The 18196-nt window shown below is 38.9% G+C and overlaps 7 protein-coding genes across 9 annotated transcripts; 4 read left to right on the top strand and 3 right to left on the bottom strand.

The window, feature by feature from the left end:
• The first annotated feature begins 707 nt into the window (after positions 1 to 707).
• LOC115624581 (zinc finger CCHC domain-containing protein 8 homolog) lies at positions 708 to 2652 on the top strand. The gene is made up of 3 exons (XM_030519321.1): positions 708 to 1608; positions 1664 to 1783; positions 1836 to 2652. The coding sequence occupies exons 1-3, from the start codon at positions 742 to 744 to the stop codon at positions 2514 to 2516; spliced, it is 1668 nt and encodes a 555-aa protein (XP_030375181.1). The 5' UTR covers positions 708 to 741; the 3' UTR covers positions 2517 to 2652.
• Positions 2611 to 4559, bottom strand: LOC115624590 (small integral membrane protein 14). Of its 2 annotated transcripts, none has more exons than XM_030519340.1 (4): positions 4544 to 4559; positions 3405 to 3522; positions 3283 to 3328; positions 2611 to 3223 (listed from the first exon to the last, which is right to left on the bottom strand). In XM_030519340.1, the coding sequence occupies exons 2-4, from the start codon at positions 3474 to 3476 to the stop codon at positions 3012 to 3014; spliced, it is 330 nt and encodes a 109-aa protein (XP_030375200.1). In that variant the 5' UTR covers positions 3477 to 3522; positions 4544 to 4559; the 3' UTR covers positions 2611 to 3011. The 2 variants fall into 2 exon arrangements, with proteins under 2 accessions (XP_030375200.1, XP_030375192.1); XM_030519332.1 differs by lacking the exon at positions 4544 to 4559 and adding an exon at positions 3585 to 3696.
• Positions 4560 to 4697: 138 nt separating this feature from the next.
• On the bottom strand, positions 4698 to 8238 carry LOC115626633. Its single transcript, XM_030522077.1, has 3 exons — positions 7302 to 8238; positions 7153 to 7242; positions 4698 to 7096 (listed from the first exon to the last, which is right to left on the bottom strand). Exons 1-3 carry the CDS (start codon positions 8236 to 8238, stop codon positions 4761 to 4763), a joined length of 3363 nt encoding a protein of 1120 aa, XP_030377937.1. The 3' UTR covers positions 4698 to 4760.
• A 159-nt stretch (positions 8239 to 8397) lies between these two features.
• Positions 8398 to 12828, top strand: LOC115620213 (polyadenylate-binding protein). 2 transcript variants are annotated; one of them, XR_003995214.1, is made up of 4 exons: positions 8398 to 8649; positions 8719 to 9552; positions 10462 to 10740; positions 12350 to 12828. XR_003995214.1 is itself a non-coding variant. In XM_030513355.1 (3 exons), exons 2-3 carry the CDS (start codon positions 8878 to 8880, stop codon positions 10684 to 10686), a joined length of 900 nt encoding a protein of 299 aa, XP_030369215.1. In that variant the 5' UTR covers positions 8398 to 8649; positions 8719 to 8877; the 3' UTR covers positions 10687 to 12283. The 2 variants fall into 2 exon arrangements, 1 of the variants encoding a protein (XP_030369215.1); XM_030513355.1 differs by lacking the exon at positions 12350 to 12828 and having other exon boundaries at positions 10462 to 12283.
• A 119-nt stretch (positions 12829 to 12947) lies between these two features.
• Positions 12948 to 17932, bottom strand: LOC115628689 (kinesin-like protein subito). Its single transcript, XM_030524868.1, has 5 exons — positions 17829 to 17932; positions 14511 to 15051; positions 13431 to 14445; positions 13188 to 13368; positions 12948 to 13106 (listed from the first exon to the last, which is right to left on the bottom strand). The coding sequence occupies exons 2-5, from the start codon at positions 15040 to 15042 to the stop codon at positions 12999 to 13001; spliced, it is 1836 nt and encodes a 611-aa protein (XP_030380728.1). The 5' UTR covers positions 15043 to 15051; positions 17829 to 17932; the 3' UTR covers positions 12948 to 12998.
• Positions 15253 to 17443, top strand: LOC115628679 (RNA-binding protein 28). The gene is made up of 4 exons (XM_030524856.1): positions 15253 to 15765; positions 15821 to 16416; positions 16474 to 16729; positions 16782 to 17443. The coding sequence occupies exons 1-4, from the start codon at positions 15274 to 15276 to the stop codon at positions 17388 to 17390; spliced, it is 1953 nt and encodes a 650-aa protein (XP_030380716.1). The 5' UTR covers positions 15253 to 15273; the 3' UTR covers positions 17391 to 17443.
• On the top strand, positions 17681 to 18188 carry LOC115628706. The gene is made up of 2 exons (XM_030524895.1): positions 17681 to 17739; positions 17801 to 18188. The coding sequence occupies exons 1-2, from the start codon at positions 17681 to 17683 to the stop codon at positions 18186 to 18188; spliced, it is 447 nt and encodes a 148-aa protein (XP_030380755.1).
• The last annotated feature ends 8 nt before the right edge of the window (positions 18189 to 18196 follow it).

Below are 18196 nucleotides of genomic sequence, written 5' to 3'. Positions count from 1 at the left end.
GTGTTGGCAGCACAGACGCTTCGAGTCTTTTTATAGCAAGATGTTCGCAATGTAAAATTAATTTGCATGCAATAATTGTCCCTATCCACAGATTTGTTCGCGCACTCTTATACAGTTTTATTGTGTCGAACGAATCTTGTTTACAAATAGCCACCCAGCCGATATGATGTTGCCGATTTGCTTTTGCTTGAATTCCCCCAGCTGTAGGTAGAATGTATAATTATAAGGTAGTGAGCGTTATTTAAACTTCGTCGTGAGTCTGGGGTGAAATTATTCATGACCGGTGCCAACAAATAGCCGCAGTTGGTTTTCATATAGCTGATCTGAAGATAAGTGTGACGTCTTCACTTTTATTTAGATATGCAAACTCCTGCTTTGCATGCATGATGTGCTACACATACATATTCTTTTTTTACGGATGTTCACACTATTTAAACGGGCATAGTCCATGGAGAAGGCGGAAAAATTAACATCTCTCGTACAATTTTAAGTTTTATGGGTAATCGCTTTGTAGATACATGCATAAAATATTTAATTGATAATATCAGTTAAAGAGTTTTCAAACTATATGTCTTTTCTAACACTCTTTCGCAGTCAGCTCAAATTGCCTTGCCAGACTGCAGCACTCAAAAACATGGCGACGTTGCCAGATCGTGATTGACGATTCGTGCCTAAAAATCCATAAATACACACATCTTGTTTAACAACAATAAAATATTTGTGCTTAAAATTGTATTTGCAATGGGCGAAGTTATAGAGATTTTTGACGATAGCGTTATAATGCTGGACGACTCAACAGACGTCGATGCCGAAAAGGCCGCCGAGATAGAGGATGGTGAGGTAGATGACGAGGCAGATGATGAAGAGGTAGGGGCGACGACCGAAACTGCCGCCACTTTTGCAACTGAAAATCCAACCGTAGATGATCTTGATCCCCAACCCGCCTTTGAAATTAAATTCCGTAACAGGGAATTGTATGACAAGCTGCACGGGCGCTTGCTAGATTTGATGCAGCGCAAATTTGCAGAAGAAAATTTTACATTTAAAACACCGACTTTGACGAACGGAGAGGAAACTACCGATGATCTTAGCATAAGTGTATATACAGTATCGGAGACTTCACCAGCAGAACCAACAATAGCTGATAACGATCTTTTCCACATTGACACTAAACCAATGGAGAAATTGAATGCTGCGCACGTTCCATCTTACAAACGTTCCTACTCGGAGGTGCTGGACGAGGAAACAGAACTGCGCAAGAAACTAAAAGCTGAAGAAGCTGACAAATGCTTTCGTCCGAAGGTACAGAATTCTTGCTTCAACTGTGGCCAACCGGGTCATTCTCTTCGCAGTTGCCCGAAGCCGCGGAACAATTCCAGAATTCAGCGGGCTCGGAAAAGTCGTACAGAGCGTTATCACGTAGATGTAGAGCAGCGGTTGGCGCATATACGACCGGGGAAAATTAGCACTAAAACACGTCTTGCCATGGGCTATAGTCGAGGCGAAGTTCCCTTTATGTTTTATCGTATGCGAGTCTTGGGCTATCCACCTGCTTGGCTTGAAGAAGCTAAGGTGCAAAGCTCGGGGCTCTCGCTTTTCAATGCCGATGTAAGCAGTAAACATAATCCAAAATGAGCAATTGTACGTAATGATTGAATTTCAGGGCACGGAGGTACTAAAATCAGATGACGAGGAAGGTGAAGCTGATACTTTCAAGTATGACATTAACAAAATTGTGGATTTTCCGGGCTTCAATGTAGATCTTGGACCCAAGTTCTATGATGTATGAATGCGCAGCATATCAATAACAGCTACTAAAGACGATTCTTTTGCAGGATTATAAGCATCACAATGTTCCACCCTTTCAGGAAAAAGATCTTAAAGAAAATTTTATTAAGTCACTTGGCGAAAATGTCATAAAAGGCTACAAACGCAGAAAACTAAAAAATCTACCCACTGTACACGATGGAACAAAGGCAGAAACTTCCACGACCTTAGGTGTGGGGGACATGGAATTGGAAGATGATGCTGAGGACCAACCTGCCCTAGTACCTCCTCCATTGCCAACAGAAGCTCCTCCAGAATATAAAAAACCATTGCCCCCGGGTTTTCCACCGACTGAGTCTGAGGCTAAAGAGGAACGTGCCCCATCACCCACACTCGAAGACTTGCAAGCACAACAAGCGCAATTATTACACCAATTAGAGTCGAACAGTACGATAGATCTTAGCAATTTGACGGTTGATAGCCCATCAAAATCTCCGACTGTTTTGGAATCAAGTTCATCCGAACAGATACCAGCGTCCACGCCATTTAAAGCCTCGTATGCTGGCACGCCAATTCTCAAGTTTTCTGTTTATGACAAACTTCCAGTGGGTGATAATTTCAAAAAGGGTGTCAGTGATGTTATCAATTTCGAGAATTTGCCTGATTCTACAGGTAAATACGAGCAAATGAAAGGAGTGCTAAAAAATGTGCGCGACGCAATGGTGCGATTACAAAATGAAGATGAATGACCGTATTAACGTGGCATTAACCAATTGATCAAATATTTATTTATTATTATATTAATTTTGGGAAATTTATTTACCAATGTACGAGATTCCACTGTCGATGTTAAATTTTTCTTTGTATATTCTTTTACAACATGCTAATGTGTATGGTAGCATATAGCTATATATGTATGTAGTTTAAGTTTGTACAAAATTCAATGTTGAGTAAATAATAAACAAATGCAAAATATTACTATGAATGTATATGTTATATAAATTGCTTTTATGTATGAATGTATATGATAATTTGATTTAAAAACCAGGAATATCGAAATTTTGTAACTGCTACGCTACACATTTCTGTCTTTTGATTTGTTTGCATTAGTTTTATTGCGTTACCAGTTTCTCAGAAATATATGTGATTAGGTATTTATATCTTTTAAATTTTGTCTAATGGTTTGGCATAAAGAACCAAAAATGCAAAACATTCGGAAAAATGTTACATACGGCAGCAGCGCCTCAGTTGATAGCCGGTGGTGGTGGCTGCGGTGGCGGCGGCGCGCCATCTTGATTATTATCACGACGGCTGTTATTGGGCTTGTTCTTGGTATATTGACGCCAGGTGCTTGGATTCACAACATACATAAACATGGCCAAGAGCATGAAGATCACGGCTACAGTGAAGCTGTTGCTGTCCCCAGCCGTGGTGGATTGCGTCACACGTCCGCTAACTAACATTGTATAAAATTCTCATAATTAGAACACCTTAAGCATTAATCTGTCCACTTACCATCGATGCACTCGGTATCGGTGCAAGCATTCTGATTCTGACGTATCTGTATCACAAATGACATACACTCATATGAGCTTACACACATCGACTTAACTTTCCCTTTTGCGAATCAAACTTACAAAATTCAAAAGCCTTTGCATAGCAAACTCATGCGACCAAACGCACTGGCATCCATCGAATTCGTCAGCCATGGTGAATATGAATTGCCTTTGATAGTCCGCTGCCGACTGCAATAAGCTGGAGAAGAAATAATACTGCAATTATTGTACATGTACATAAACTCCACTTGTTCAACTGACGTGTCTTTTCTAAAGCCACTTGCAAATGACAATAAATGAAATGACAAGAGCGTAAAGCCTGGCCATATAAATACAAATGTTTAAAATAAAGCAAAAAACCTATTCGAGTGAAACTAATTATTTGCCAGCGGGACAAGTCGCAACAATAGTACACTTTAGATGGTGTACATTGTGTTTTGGTGTTTGTGGAATGTTTTGAAAAACTGATTATACATATACATACATACAAGCATCAATATGTACATACTTGTATGTACTTCATTCTACTCTAAATACATACATACATACATACATACTATGAGAGTAAGTATAAAACCGAAGCTATACCGCACAAATTCCCTTTAGAGCGTTTTATATTTTGATAAAGCTTGTGGTTGAATTTAGAGAGCATCGCCTACAATACAGTGTGCTGTAGGTTGTACTCGTATATTTTCATTATCACTCAAAAACGGTTTATCAGTCAACAGTATGCTTGTATACATCTATAAACATACATGTAGTTTATATATATTTTCACATATGTATATTTACAAATATAAATATATTTTTATGTGCTCTCAACTACTAAATGGCCTTGCTCAATTAAAATTACACCTAAACGATTCGTTTCGCTGAGAACAAGAGCAACGTCAGTTAAAACGTCATTTTTTTTGTAGTAAGAAAAGTATAAGATTCCTAAAGTATTGCATATGCGTCGATGAAGTCATTCTGTTATTCAATAGATTCTGTTGCTTAGATCTGCGCTCCACTGACTTAACTTTCCCAAAGCTCTCTTTTTCCCAAATTTTAATTGTCGTTATTTGTTCTGCTTTCGTTTATGGGGCTGAGGCAACATCAGCCTCATATGTGTAGCAGCAACTAATTTCCAATTGGAACACTTAGGCAGCTGTGTCTGCATTGTAAACAAAGTGTTTTATGTTGGACTTTTAGATATGTTTTGGTTATTCTTTTCAACATACGAATATGTATTAATGCACAGCCGTAATTTTCATTTATTTTACTTGTCAATGCTTTTTTACAAAAGCAATGCAATAACAACAGATTTTATTTATTTTCTTACCAACTGGAATTGGAAGAAGTACTGGAAATACACATATACGAAAGTGTTGTATAACGTGATTTTACCATGGACAACCCACAGTTGGTATTTTTCCCTAGTATTAAATCATTCAAAACTTAATTAGGGTATTTTCGCGGGAATCTCAAACCTAGTCGGCGCGTTTTATGTGCTGATGTGCATGACGACGAGCCAGAAGGAACCTCTAGATATTCTGACCCCTGCTTCGGTTTAGGTGTGTCGACAAGATTTTCATCACCGTTACTCCCATTTCCCTTTCTAGATGGCAATGGAGTGCTGGTCGACGTTAAGACTGGAGAAAATTCGGTGCAACCCCTAACTGGTGTTAACACGGTATCCGTTTGTTTCCTAACGTCGGTAGAGCTACTTCTTTTTTTGCGACGCATCGTGAGTGATAGATTTCTTCGAGAGATAATAGAATTCGGTGTGTTGTTGTCCATATTCGTCGATTCAGCTAATTGTCCTGACAGCTCCTGTTGCATAGTTCTTGGCGTCTCAAGGATATTTTGTGAAGTTGATTTCTGCATCATCCTTTTGACATTCAGCGGAGTTGTGGGTGTGTCGTTGAAATCAAGTAGTTTGCGTTTCAGGTTTATATTACTATTAACTGTATTTTGAAGTTCTACGTTTGATTCAGAATGATTATTTGAAACATCATCGTTTTCCTTTTGTGTCTTATATAACAATTTGAGTTTGCTATGAGAATTCATACTATCATGATCTGTTTCTCTCTCCTTTTCTATTGCAGGTAACTCCACTAATTTTGGAATCTCAACTAGTTTGCTTTTATTAAGGCCACTCACTGTCTCTTTTATTTCAAGGATCACTTTATCCGCGTTTATTTGCGCTTTATCAGATACTAAGATGGCTTTATTGTATAAAGAACCAATTCCCATCGTTTCAGAAACATCCCCTTGTTGGCATTCCATGATGTCAGAAATAATTTGCTCACCATGTTTTCGTGCCTTGTCAGATACTACGATGGGTTTATCAGCTGCAGTACGAAATCCCATCGTTTCAAGAACATCAACTTGTTGGCATTCCATGACGTCAGAAATAATTTTCTCAGCATGTTTTCGTGCCTTGTCAGATACTACGATGGCTTTATCCGATGCAGTACGAAATCCTATCGTTTCAGGAACATCAAATTTTTGGCATTCTATAATGTCTGAAATAATCTTCGCTCCATGTTTTAGCGCATCATCAGAAACTACGATGGCTTTATCCGAAGCAGTACGAAATCCCATCGTTTCAGGAATATCAACTTGTTGACATTCCATGACGTCAGAAATAATTTTCTCACCATGTTTTCGTGCCTTGTCAGATACTACGATGGCTTTATCCGATGCAGTACGAAATCCCATCGTTTCAGGAACATCAACTTGTTGATATTCTATGATGTCTGAAATAATCCTCGCTCCATGTTTTAGCGCCTCATCAGATACTACGATGGCTTTATCCGAAGCAGTACGAAATCCCATCGTTTCAGGAATATCAACTTGTTGACATTCCATGACGTCAGAAATAATTTTCTCACCATGTTTTCGTGCCTTGTCAGATACTACGATGGCTTTATCCGATGCAGTACGAAATCCTATCGTTTCAGGAACATCAACTTGTTGGTATTCTATGATGTCTGAAATAATCTTCGCACCATGTTTTAGCGCCTCATCAGATACTACGATGGCTTTATCCGATGTAGTACGAAATCCCATCGTTTCAGGAATATCAGTCTGTTGGTATTTCATTATGTCAGATTCTGGAACGGCTTTACTGAATGATGTGCGAGATCCTCCCATATCCTGACAATCAGAAATTATGTCCCCATGTTTTCCAGTCTTTTCCGACACTAGATTGATTTTTTCAAATGTGGAGCGAAAATCTTTGACTTGTCGCTTATACTCAAGTCCATTTTTGTGTTCATTGACTAGGTGGATACCCTTTAATTGATTTGGGGAATGTGGCGTGGCATCAGCTTTACATTCTTTCATGTAGCTTGGTACTTCTTTTGACATTGCGTTTGTATCTTCCGAAAGATCTGGTAGCAGCTGCCATTCGCTAAGCGTCATATCAAATATATTAACACCATTTTCATTAATGTCCGTTCCCTTATTTTTATGGGAGAATTCGTCTAAAATTATTGTTTCATTTAAAGGAATTTTAGAGTGTTGGACTGGCTTTGAATGATGCTTCGATGTTTCATTTTCTGAACCCTTTTTGCAAAAGATTTCTGTTAGTGCTTGCAGCTTCACATCAGGTACTCGATTTGCAATTGAAGATAGACTTGATTGTAATGAATCTATAACGTGCAGTGCGTTAACGTCTTGGTTTTCTTTACCATTACAACTATCAATAGACTTTGTTGCTGGATCTTGCGTATTATAATGTAAGAAAAAGGAACTATCGTCATCGGACCACTCCTTTTGGTTCAGCTCTAAAAAATACGATATGTAAGTTCAATAGCCTAATTAATTCAATTAATATACGAACCATTAGACACATCTTCATCGATTACGTTTGTTTTAATTGACGAGTGCGGGAGAGAAATTGGTGGCGCTTTCTGTTTGATTAGGCTTTTGTCTAAAAAATATAATAGGAAGTTACATGAAGCTATCACTAAATATATTTACAAGAATTACCGTCATGTCCCATATTGAAGGCCTTATTTATTTCTTTGTCTCCTTTACATTTCTCATCACCGACCAATGGTAATCCACTTGAAATCATATCTTGCAGTGTTCTGTCCTGCACATTCGTTGCTGAAGACCCCCGTGGCAGATCCTGTCTAGATGTTCCATAGATTGAGCCTTGTGCTGTTTCGTAAAAAGGAGATGTTGAATCATGGGCGGATTTATCGAGGTTTGGACCATGTTCTGAGAGACATGCACTTAGATTTAACAAATTCTCGCAAATTCTCTGTGAGCTATTGGCATCCCAGTTGCTTAAAACTGCTGCAGTGGGCACATATGAAGTGTAATCTTCCTGTACGGACAGTTCCGAAGAACAAGAGAGTCGATCGTCTTCACGTTCTTGTGTCGTGTCCTGTCGTCTCCGAGTTGTCCGGCTGTACGTTAACGTATTTTTATTGCGAAAACGGTAGTATGGATAAATGAATGATATTGTCAAATCTTCTTGCACATCTGAAGGCGAAGAGCAGAAATCATCTAGTATCGTTTGCACGATTGATTCTGAAGTTTGCTCAATAGTGTCTATGTTTGCCGTCTGCTGCTCGACTTCATTGCACAAAATAATGAGTTCAGTATTGGTTAATCCTAATGCAATATCATCCGACTCTGTATGCTCTCGTTGCAATTGGCTCTCCGCCGTTACAAATTGCATCGAGGCCGGCGGGTACTGTTTCTGCCGCTCATGACGTGCCCGTAGACAATCTAAACGGTCGGCCTGACATAAATCTTCCTCCTCTGCCTCAATATCTTGGGTCCGCAATTCCCGATTGTGGTTCTCGAAAATCTTACGCCTTGTTCTTCTGCGGTATCTCTGTGAATGTATGGAGTCGTTGGTATTCTCCGCTGTCGGGCTTGAACTGACGCTATCCTCCAGCATATCCACATCCATTCATAATAAATTACTAATAAAATAGTAGCAAGTGGGGAAACGTACAGCAGATCTGGCAGCACCCTTGCATTGTTTACAATCGAAAAGCATTAAAAACATCGATTATATATCTATCGTAACTTTGTACATCCATAGCTGGCTCGGCAGAAACAGATTACATATAAGGTTTTTTTTATTACAAACTCACAATTAACAATAAAAATTAATACGCCGATATTATTGACACGTTTTTTATAACTGTAACGTAGAATAAGAAGCATCTTTTTGTTTGCAACGCGTTAAGTTAGTGAGCCAAAAGTGAAAGCCAGTCCCAGAAAATTACAAGAGCGAGAGAGAGAGAGAAGTGAAAAAAAGAGTCTGGGCGAGAGAAAAACGATTTTTTCAGAGAAAAAAAAACTAAGAAAGAATTTGGTGAGTTGAGTATATTTTGCGTTGACAATTGGATTGCAACTTATTGAAATTTGAAAAAAAAATTTAAAGCACATCTAAAACGCATCAACGCCGAATCAAAGGAGCCAAAATCAAGACAGCGTGCTTTCACATACCGTCAAAATTATCAGCTATCAGAACAATACCTTACACACCTTACTAGCTGCCACCACGCTCCACAAACAGCCAGCAGTTGTACCACCACCCATAATGTTCGTCAACTCAATGACGTTCCGTGGCAACCCGGCCAACTACCACCAGCAGCAGCCCGCGCTGAACCATCATACGCTGGCCGCAGCAGCGGCGCATCATCAACAGCAGCTGCATCATCATGCCGCTGCCGGGCACTTGAGCCATGGCGTTGGCGGTGGTCATGCGGCCAGCAATCATCTAGCCGCAGCAGCCGTGCTTGGTCGCCATGGCCACAGCTCCTTGAACAGCGGGCACACCTCCAGCTCGTCGCACTCTACGGGTGCACTGGCCAGCGGAAGCAGCGGCAGCAGTAATAGCTCTCCAGATAGTGGCAAGATTTACATCAAAAACCTAGAGCGATCTATTGACAACAAGGCGGTATACGACACTTTTTCCGTGTTTGGGAACATTCTTAACTGCAATGTGGCCAAGGATGAAGATGGAAACTCGCGCGGTTACGGGTTTGTGCACTTCGATTCGGAGGACGCTGCTCGTGCGGCTATAGAAAAGGTCAATGGAATGCTGTGCAACAACCAGAAGGTTCATGTCGTAAAATTCATACCACGTCGGGACCGAGAACAAGAGAAGGCAACTCATTTTAAAAATCTGTATGTGAAGAATCTCAGCGAGGAGTTCACCGAGCAGCACTTGCGGGAAATGTTTGAGCCCTATGGACGTATTACAAGTCACAAGGTGCGTATAGTTTTGTTTGTCCACTTTTAATTATTTAAATGTGTTCTGTGGGCTATTGTATATGTGGGTGTGTAGTATGGGCTTAAATGCAGATGAAAAACCATGTGGCACAGTTTTAAGTACGGCTCTTATGAGGCAACTTTCCGTGCTCTTAAAATGCGCACAGTCTGTGCGTTGCGCATGTCCGTTGCTAAAATGTGGTTTTAAGGGAGCATCAAAATGTGTTCCGATTGCATTTGGCTATATGAGTGTTTGGGATGATGGGGACGTAGCTGTATGGTTATATTTGTTTATTTCGGAACTCAAGGCCTAGCGAATTGAAAACCCCTGTGCCTGCCACTACTATTGATTTCCATGTAATGCAAAATGCCGATATAAGTTAATCATTTTTATCAAAATGAAATTTGATTTTTGTGGAGAACTCATTGTACCGACTAGCTGATTCATTCACTGGACATAACTTTAATTCTTCTTCTGGTGGCTAGGGGGCAACTGTGATTTAATATTGATAAAAATTGGCTCCTTAATTTATGTTATCAACAACTGTGCTTAAGAATGTAGATGACGAAAGTAAAATATATAAAGACGATGGCCGAACAGTGCGTCTCACAAATTTAGAAACATCTTGAATGTTTTTCTATTACAAAAATGTGAAGAATATTTACATAGCTTTTGCGCGGAAATGGATTGTGGTTGATATTTGATGGCGGAATTGTTATCTACCGAAGTAGCTAGCTTGAAGCCAAAAGTCTGTAAAAGAAATTAACTGGAATTGGTCAAATTATCTTAAGGAAAAATTCCTTTTGCTACCAGAACTAGCAAGCTCTGCATTTTTGTAAAGTTGTAAAGAATGAACCCTTAAAAAAATCCGGAGTTGAACACTAATCCAAGTAATTTTCTACTTTTCAGCTAATGCTTGATGAGGAGGGACGCTCGCGGCGCTTTGGATTTGTGGCTTTTGAGAACCCACAATCGGCGCTGGCCGCCGTAATTGGGCTGCATGGCAAGCAGCTCGGCGACAACAAGTTCTTGTATGTAGCACGGGCCTTGAGCAAGGCTGAACGTCAGCAGGAAATTAATCGCAAGTTGGAGGAGCGCAAGCGTCAGAAGGCGGGACAAATATTCTTCTATTAAATTGGCAAACGTTGGTAGTTTATACTTTGAGAGAACTCTATCGTAATTCAAACGGTACACAATATTTATTTAAAAACGAAAACAAACAAAAAAAAAAAACATATATACACATATTTAACAGAAGTTATGACAGAAAATTGTGCAAGACGAAGCGGAACATATAAAACAGAGAGAACCGCAATTAGCAGACAATTAGGCATTGACACATTGACATTTAGACATAGGCATAAAGGTTGCAACACAGTTGATAGACGTAGACCTTAAACAAAAATTCAAATTATATACACACAGACACACCACAACATAAATATTATACTTCTAGAATTTAGAAAGTAACACACACAAACTCTCTCTTAACATTCATTAGAACATATATTGTATTTTTTGATTAGATGTTTGTCTTTACTGTTGAATTTAGTGGCAGCTTCTAGCTTAAAGAACAAATTACTTATACACACACTTCGTATATTTATACACCTACAACACAAGACAACGGCAGATCAGAAAGGATCAGCATCAGGCATCTAGAATGTGGTGAGAGTATCGTCTATACTACTTAGGAGCTGATATGGGAAGTCAAATGAAAAATTATATATTAAACACATTTGGTGTGAAACTCTATTAACATTTAACGCACCCTCTTTGCATATATTTATATAAATATATATACATATAAAGGAAAAGCATTACACATTTAACGCGGTAGTTTAAAAAGCGTTTATAATACTCACATACACACTAACTCTTAAATAAATAAATAAAACAAAAAAAATAAGTGCAAATTATGCAAAATTCATACATATATATTTAAACGACCCGAAACTAACAACACTAACAAGAAAGAACAAAAACAAAAGAATACACAATAAAAGGGGAAATCCCACGCGTGCAAATACATGAGTATTAAAGTTTTAGCAATTACAATAATTTGTGTAATTAATTATAAATTGTTTTGAAGCAGCAAAAAAAAAAAACAAAAAACTATACAACAACCACACACTATGCATATATAATTACAAAATATGTGTAGGCAATGCAATATAATGTTGAAACACTTAAAAACAAATACACTGGACAATGCAACAAATGCGTGTAAACAAGCTCAGCACTTGAATAAAAAGTAACAGGAAAAGAAAATTAATAATTTAAGATTATTGAGCTTAATTTTTAAACAGAAAATAACAAAAAAAAATTAATAGAAAACACAAGTGAAATTTGTAAAATTAGATATTTGCGCATAGACATACACAATGTATAGAAAACAAACGAAAGAAAAAAAAAAAAACAAACTAAACAAAAAACAAAAGAATAGTAATTGAAATAGTAAGAATGAAAGCGAGTTTTAGAAAACAATATTTATTATATTTGTTCGACACGATTTTTATTATTTAAATAAGTATTTGCGCAATCTTATACACAAAAAAAAGAACAACAAAAACTCCACCCCGGATTGATCTATATCCATATAAAGGAGCCGAGGTATTATTTTATATTAAAACAAATACACACACATGTATGCAATATGAATTTACATAATTATGTAAAGAGATCGAAATATTTATGCAAATGTACAAACAATTTTCGTTTGCAAAGCAAATGCAACAACATATGTATTTTTATTATTATTAAAATTAAAGCCTAATTTTGGTAATTGCTTTTGCAGAATTTACCTTGATGATGAAATAAATGCCCAAATAGAAAAAGAAAACCTTGAAAGAGAACATTTTATAGTACTAAATTATACATGCTAAATTTTTAGTGAGTACGAACGTTTTTGAACGTTTAACAAAAATTGAAACTATTATTGTGCTACCTATATACAAAGCAAGAAAGCAAGCAAAGTAATCAAGACAACAAAATTTTCTATTTTGCACATTTTGCTAAATGAGACATTAAAATAATATATTACTTACGCATTGGGTCACGCGATCTGTGCCCTTTGACCCCTTGATGACAACTACTAAATAAAATGAAAGCTACACAAAAGCACACACACAGACAGACATACAATACATACATGAATATAAATATACATATATATAATTCCATTGAAAAATACTAATTATAACATATTTAAAATACCTACTTATTAACAAACGTAAAAAACCAATATTAAATTAAATGAAAACTGACGATGAAGTGGAGAACAATTAAAACTTGAATAAAAATGCTTTTGCAAAAAGTGTTTAAAAGTACGACTATTTTATATTTAAAAAGAACCTTTTTTTTAACAGAAATTACAATACAACTAACAAATCTTTTTCGTTTACACAATTAAATTTTAAACCTTTTAAAATATTCCATTCGGACAACTATTCATCATCAATTATTTCGATATCACTATTCGCAGATTTTAGTTCTTCAATTTCATCTTGTAAGTCCTCAATTTTGTCCTCATATTGTCGCTTTATTGAAGCCAACTGAAACGAAGTTGGATCACAAAATAATTATACAAATACATTTATTTGTTAATAGCAATTTTAGGCAGATATTCCTCTTACCTGAACTTCAAATTCGCGTTGCTGCATCTGCAACTTCTTTTCCATACGCTCCTCACTCTGTTTTAAATTGAATTCCATGTTTTCTTTAAACGTATCTGTCAGTTCCTTGCGAAGTTGCTCTTCCTTCAGTTGCATTTGGAGCACATGCTCGTATTTAATCTGTTCAATTTCAGCGCGTAATCTGCAATAAAAATGTATTAAAATCAGATTGAAAAAAGCGTATGTTGTTTCGGCATAGCTTACTCAATGTTCTCTTGTTCCAACTCCTCAATGTATATGCGATCAGGACCAACTTGTTGGGAGCAATCTGCGAATGCAGAGTATCGGGATTTATGTTGCTTTATAATGGGTTCCTTAAAAATTATGTTCTTTGCAATGGAAGCAAAGTTCAAAACATTCAGATTCTCCTCATAGTATTTGTCCAGCGGTGAGACAGTTACAATCATTGCTAGACGCTCCCTGCCCAGCAAAGGAGCCTGCAACAGAGTTGTGAGTTTTGACTCACGAAATGGAATGACGTCGGGATTGGGCTTTTTGCGTGAGGAGCTTGCCGCATCTAGACAACGACCCAGGACCATAAGAGAGGTATTGATACGCTGAGCCTCCTTGAGGCGCGAACCAATAGTACCGGTCTTATCGACACGCTCGGAACCAGCAAGATCGCAAAATTTGTATGAGGTCTGAGTAGTTAAGCCGGTGCGATAGAATTTCAAAATGTCAACAAAGAACACGCAATGTGATCGGCTTGAATTGGCATTGACAGCAGTAGATGCATAGGTTAGGCGTTGCTGCCCGAATTTGAGTAGCTTTAAGGCATCTTCGCTGCTCTTTACGAAAATGCTTGTCAAACTTTTGATAAAAACCTGACCCTTATTGCAAACGATCTTAAGATTTTTGCGCGGTGGTTCAGCCATATTGGCCTGACGCGGCGATAAGGCCAACAAATCATACACATTTTCATTGTAGATCTCTACAAATGAGACCCAAATCATTACAGATACGTCCGTCATGGGTTTCGTTTCAAACGTATGATCGCCTTGTATCACTAGCTGGAAACGTTGAAATTGCGCCTGAATATCCGGGCACACGGCAAGTATTTGGCGACGTAGTTGCATTTCCTTTATTGCCGCATCGTCCTCCAGTATGATTGTACTTGCATTTATTAGTTTCAGCTGTGGCTTGGGATACAAGGCGCAACCGTAAAGTGCAAAAATATGGGCTAACGCACGTGGTATTATGCCAGCCCGCATATTGTCGCCTGCAAAAAGGCACAATATAATTATTAATTGCACCAGCATTTTGATTAGCTGAACAAGTACATACCTTGCAATGTGTATGTTTTCCCCGATCCAGATGTGCCGTATGCCATAATCGTGACACTTTCTTCTTCCTGAATCTTTGGACCCACGCATATATCGTAAATGTCCCGTTGACCGACCATGCTGTCGAAGATCGATGTGAAACTGTAGTGTTTCTCCATGTTGGATTTCGTCACATTGTTGCTGCTGTTTTCATTAGAGGCGCCAGTGATAAAAACGCTGCCGCAATCTGAGATTGTGTAGGACTTCGATGGCGTTTCAACGGGTCGTAAACGCAGAAACACTTGTGGCCCAGATTCAACATCGCTAGACTCTGTGACAGTTGTCTTAGTTGCTTCATCGTCTACTGTAGCCGCGTAATCGGATTCTGTGTCGGAGCAATCAGAACAGCTCTCACCCGATTCGTTAATGTCGTTAAAAGTTAACCGGAGCTGTTTGTTGGGACGCGGCCGGAAGCGTCGGTCAATACTCGGTTCACGCGACATTAAATATGAGCGAACCTCACGCTTTTGTCTTTTTGTTGCACCATTGTCCATATTTATTAGCTATTTATTTATTGAAGTTTTATTATCTTAAGCTTGCGTTGTTTTTGGCGGTTTCATTCAATGAGGACGCTTAAAAATGACAACTATGACAAAGGCTAAGCTACAGAGTTGTCAAATGCTCTAAAAAACGTTTTGGATTCGGTGATGTGGTAGCACCGTAAATCACTGTTGATTTAGTTGGCAGCACCAATTGGTTGTTATTCCACGTGCAACTACGGCATAATGGAGCTTAAGCAGAAGAAGCCATTGGAATCGGCATCCGATAAAGAAACGGAGAACAAACCCATAAAGCGGCGCAATCCGTTTAATACACAGCGCCTAAAGGAGGAAAAGGAACGCAGGCAGAAGAAGCGCTCCCGTCTCATAGTTCGTAACATTAGCTACAAATCCACTGACGAAGCTCTCCGCGAGTATTTCTCGCAATGGGGTACTCTGGTAGAAGTAAACATACTGAAACGAGCGGATGGCAAGCTGGTCGGTTGCGCCTTCATCCAGTACGATACAATAAATCAGGCTACCAAGGCAATTCTGAAGGCCAACGGCAAGGAGTTCCTGGGACGACAGGTGTTCGTTGACTGGGCGCTGGGAAAAGATGATTACACCCTTAGACACCCAAAGAATGACGAGCCGGATGACAAAAAGCCGAAAGTTGAGGTAAATGATGAGGAGAGAGAAGAGGATGGAGAAAATGATGATCGAAATGATAAATCTAAGGTAGGTAAACGTAATATTGTTTGAAGTGAATTATGAAATATCAATAATTTAAAAGGAACCTCATGTCGACACAAAGACAGAAGACGAGGAGTCCGAATCCGGGTCCGAAAATGAGGATGACGGCAGTGAAGACAATGAAGATAAGGATGAGCTAAAGTCAAAGCTGAAAGTCGAGCCAGTCAAGAAGGAGAAACTTATTTCAAACGATGTGCAAGAAGGTTGCACTGTATTTATTAAAAATGTGCCCTTTGATGCCGAAGATGCGGACCTTAGAAAGATTTGCCGTAAATTTGGCATTGTTCAGTATGCCATAATCAATCGCGAACATATATCGGGACACTCAAAAGGAACGGCATTCGTGAAGTTCAAAACAAAAGAATCTGCGGATCTTTGTTTACAAGCGGGCGTCGAATTCGTACTTATGGACCAGGTGTTGGAGCCCAATCCAGCGCTCAGTCGAGATGAGATTAAAACAAAGCAATCGGAAAGCTCAAAAGAAGACGCCGGAAAGGATTCGCGAAATTTATATTTGGCCCGAGAAGGTCTCATAATGGCCGGATCCAAGGCTGCCGAGGGCGTTTCTGCCGCAGACATGAGCAAGAGGCATCAGCTGGAACAGGTTAAAACACAGGTTTTAAAGAACCTCAATCGGTGAGAATTTAGCAAAACAAGTAGAATGCAGAAACGTTCATAATCTTTTACTTATAGTTTCGTTTCCCGCAATCGATTGTCCATACACAATCTTCCATTAAACTACGACAATGAGAAACTGAAACAAATGGCCCTGGCTTACACCGGCTTTCGTCCACATGAGTGTCGTGTAATGCGCGAACAGAAGATTACTCCTGAGCATCCACAGGGTAAATCCAAGGGCTTCGGTTTTCTTTCATTCGAGTCTCACCAAAGGGCACTAACTGCATTAAGGAAGCTAAACAATAACCCAAGCATATTTGGAACGCAGCACGTAAGTGGATGATAGCTCTAATCTTATATGAAATTAATACCTATTTTTTTAGCGACCTATTGTGGCTTTTAGTATTGAAGATCGCGCCGTACACAAAATCAAAGAGAAGCGCAATGAACGCTCGAAACAAAACAATCCCACGTATCAGTCTAAGTTGAAGGAGCAAAAAGAACGTCGTCAGCAAAAACGGATTGGTTCAAAGACCGCGCGCCTAGCTCCGCCAACCGATAATAAAGTCAAAGTGCAGAAACAAATAAAGAAGTTGGAAAAAACACGTGCCGCCAAAGTTAATGGAAACGATATACCAGAGAAAAAAACAAGTGACTTTGACGATGGATATGTGGGGACAGCAGCAAAACCGGGCACATCATTACGTATGCGCTCTAACAAAAAGATCAAGGAACAGGCGGAGGAGCACATGAAACGTGTAAAGAAGGAGAAACGCAAACAGAAGAACAAAAAGATAAGGGAAACCCACCTGGCCGAGCGAAAGTCGTCCAATAGACCGAAACAAGGACGCAAAAATGAGAAAGATGACCTGCGGCCTTTAATAAACAAATATAAAAATATGATAAGTGGAAATGAGGATGGCACTAATATAAAGGGTGTTAAAGATGGCAAAGTTAAGAAACCAAAGCGTACGAAATGGTACGCAGATTAAGAAAATGGTTAAATATTATATGTTAGCAATAAAATGAGATAAATACGGAAAAATGGTTTACAATTGGCTAGGTCAAAGTGTTTTACAGGTAAAAAGGTTATTTAGATCACGATTCCAGCTGCATTGAATCTAGTTAAGTCTCAAGTTAGGTTAATGTCACTACCTGCTTTGTTACATTTTTTCGGTATATTTAGACCATCCTGTTGCGAACTCACGATAGTATTGCCTAGCAGTCCCTACACAGCGTATGTGCGCTATAAACTGGAAGAACTTTATTAAAACTATCAAAGATGGCACCACGGGAAAAATTTGAATTCGTATTTGTGCGTCTCTCCTATATACCGTATATGTAAGAAAAATAAAGTAAATGCTCTAAAAAATTGTCTAACGGAAAATTAAACTTCATCTAGCCATCCACTCTATCCTCGGATTACTTACCAGCTACGCAAGCACCCGCTAACCGTTTCCATCACACAAGTGCGCGATTGGTATGAGCATGTGATGATGCGGGAGCGAGCGAATCTGCCACCGGATGTCAACATACGGTACTGCGATTGGCGCATCGCAACTGGCGACGTTAGTCTCTTCACTGTGCATGGAAACCGCTTTGACAAGATTATGTTAGTGCTGGGTGAGGAGAATATTTCATGGGTCTTCTATCAGAATATGCCATTGCAAAGACGCATCGAAGGCAGCGCTTGCTTCCCGATAAGCTATTGCGGTTGCTGTCTCAACAATCAGTATCTGGAGATCATGGAGCATATTAAAGAAATGTTGTCAAGAACTAAAGTGCGCTAAATTTAACG

Source organism: Scaptodrosophila lebanonensis, unplaced genomic scaffold (genome assembly GCF_003285725.1).
Source record: "Scaptodrosophila lebanonensis strain 11010-0011.00,11010-0021.00 unplaced genomic scaffold, SlebRS2 tig00000001-arrow-pilon, whole genome shotgun sequence".
NCBI classification, from domain to species: domain Eukaryota; kingdom Metazoa; phylum Arthropoda; class Insecta; order Diptera; family Drosophilidae; genus Scaptodrosophila; species Scaptodrosophila lebanonensis.
The sequence above is the reverse complement of the archived record's forward strand: the minus strand, read 5'-3'. Positions and strand labels throughout refer to the sequence as shown.

What these genes read in the sequence shown, in the direction of transcription:
- LOC115626633 (XM_030522077.1), bottom strand. Translation starts at nt 8,238, where the DNA reads ATGGATGTGGATATGCTGGAGGATAGCGTCAGTTCAAGCCCGACAGCG. An exon ending in CTTCAATATGGGACATGACG is followed by an intron (nt 7,243 to 7,301) that starts GTAATTCTTGTA and finishes TATATTTTTTAG; the next exon opens with ACAAAAGCCTAATCAAACAG. An exon ending in CGATGAAGATGTGTCTAATG is followed by an intron (nt 7,097 to 7,152) that starts GTTCGTATATTA and finishes CGTATTTTTTAG; the next exon opens with AGCTGAACCAAAAGGAGTGG.
- LOC115628689 (XM_030524868.1), bottom strand. Translation starts at nt 15,042, where the DNA reads ATGGACAATGGTGCAACAAAAAGACAAAAGCGTGAGGTTCGCTCATAT. An exon ending in GAAAACATACACATTGCAAG is followed by an intron (nt 14,446 to 14,510) that starts GTATGTACTTGT and finishes GCCTTTTTGCAG; the next exon opens with GCGACAATATGCGGGCTGGC. An exon ending in TTGGAACAAGAGAACATTGA is followed by an intron (nt 13,369 to 13,430) that starts GTAAGCTATGCC and finishes TTTTTATTGCAG; the next exon opens with ATTACGCGCTGAAATTGAAC.
- LOC115628706 (XM_030524895.1), top strand. Translation starts at nt 17,681, where the DNA reads ATGGCACCACGGGAAAAATTTGAATTCGTATTTGTGCGTCTCTCCTAT. An exon ending in CTCTCCTATATACCGTATAT is followed by an intron (nt 17,740 to 17,800) that starts GTAAGAAAAATA and finishes AACTTCATCTAG; the next exon opens with CCATCCACTCTATCCTCGGA.
- LOC115628679 (XM_030524856.1), top strand. Translation starts at nt 15,274, where the DNA reads ATGGAGCTTAAGCAGAAGAAGCCATTGGAATCGGCATCCGATAAAGAA. An exon ending in GTTTTAAAGAACCTCAATCG is followed by an intron (nt 16,417 to 16,473) that starts GTGAGAATTTAG and finishes TTTTACTTATAG; the next exon opens with TTTCGTTTCCCGCAATCGAT. An exon ending in GCATATTTGGAACGCAGCAC is followed by an intron (nt 16,730 to 16,781) that starts GTAAGTGGATGA and finishes CTATTTTTTTAG; the next exon opens with CGACCTATTGTGGCTTTTAG.
- LOC115620213 (XM_030513355.1), top strand. Translation starts at nt 8,878, where the DNA reads ATGTTCGTCAACTCAATGACGTTCCGTGGCAACCCGGCCAACTACCAC. An exon ending in GACGTATTACAAGTCACAAG is followed by an intron (nt 9,553 to 10,461) that starts GTGCGTATAGTT and finishes TCTACTTTTCAG; the next exon opens with CTAATGCTTGATGAGGAGGG.
- LOC115624590 (XM_030519340.1), bottom strand. Translation starts at nt 3,476, where the DNA reads ATGGCTGACGAATTCGATGGATGCCAGTGCGTTTGGTCGCATGAGTTT. An exon ending in TGCAAAGGCTTTTGAATTTT is followed by an intron (nt 3,329 to 3,404) that starts GTAAGTTTGATT and finishes TTTGTGATACAG; the next exon opens with ATACGTCAGAATCAGAATGC. An exon ending in CGATACCGAGTGCATCGATG is followed by an intron (nt 3,224 to 3,282) that starts GTAAGTGGACAG and finishes ATACAATGTTAG; the next exon opens with TTAGCGGACGTGTGACGCAA.
- LOC115624581 (XM_030519321.1), top strand. Translation starts at nt 742, where the DNA reads ATGGGCGAAGTTATAGAGATTTTTGACGATAGCGTTATAATGCTGGAC. An exon ending in TCTCGCTTTTCAATGCCGAT is followed by an intron (nt 1,609 to 1,663) that starts GTAAGCAGTAAA and finishes ATTGAATTTCAG; the next exon opens with GGCACGGAGGTACTAAAATC. An exon ending in TTGGACCCAAGTTCTATGAT is followed by an intron (nt 1,784 to 1,835) that starts GTATGAATGCGC and finishes ATTCTTTTGCAG; the next exon opens with GATTATAAGCATCACAATGT.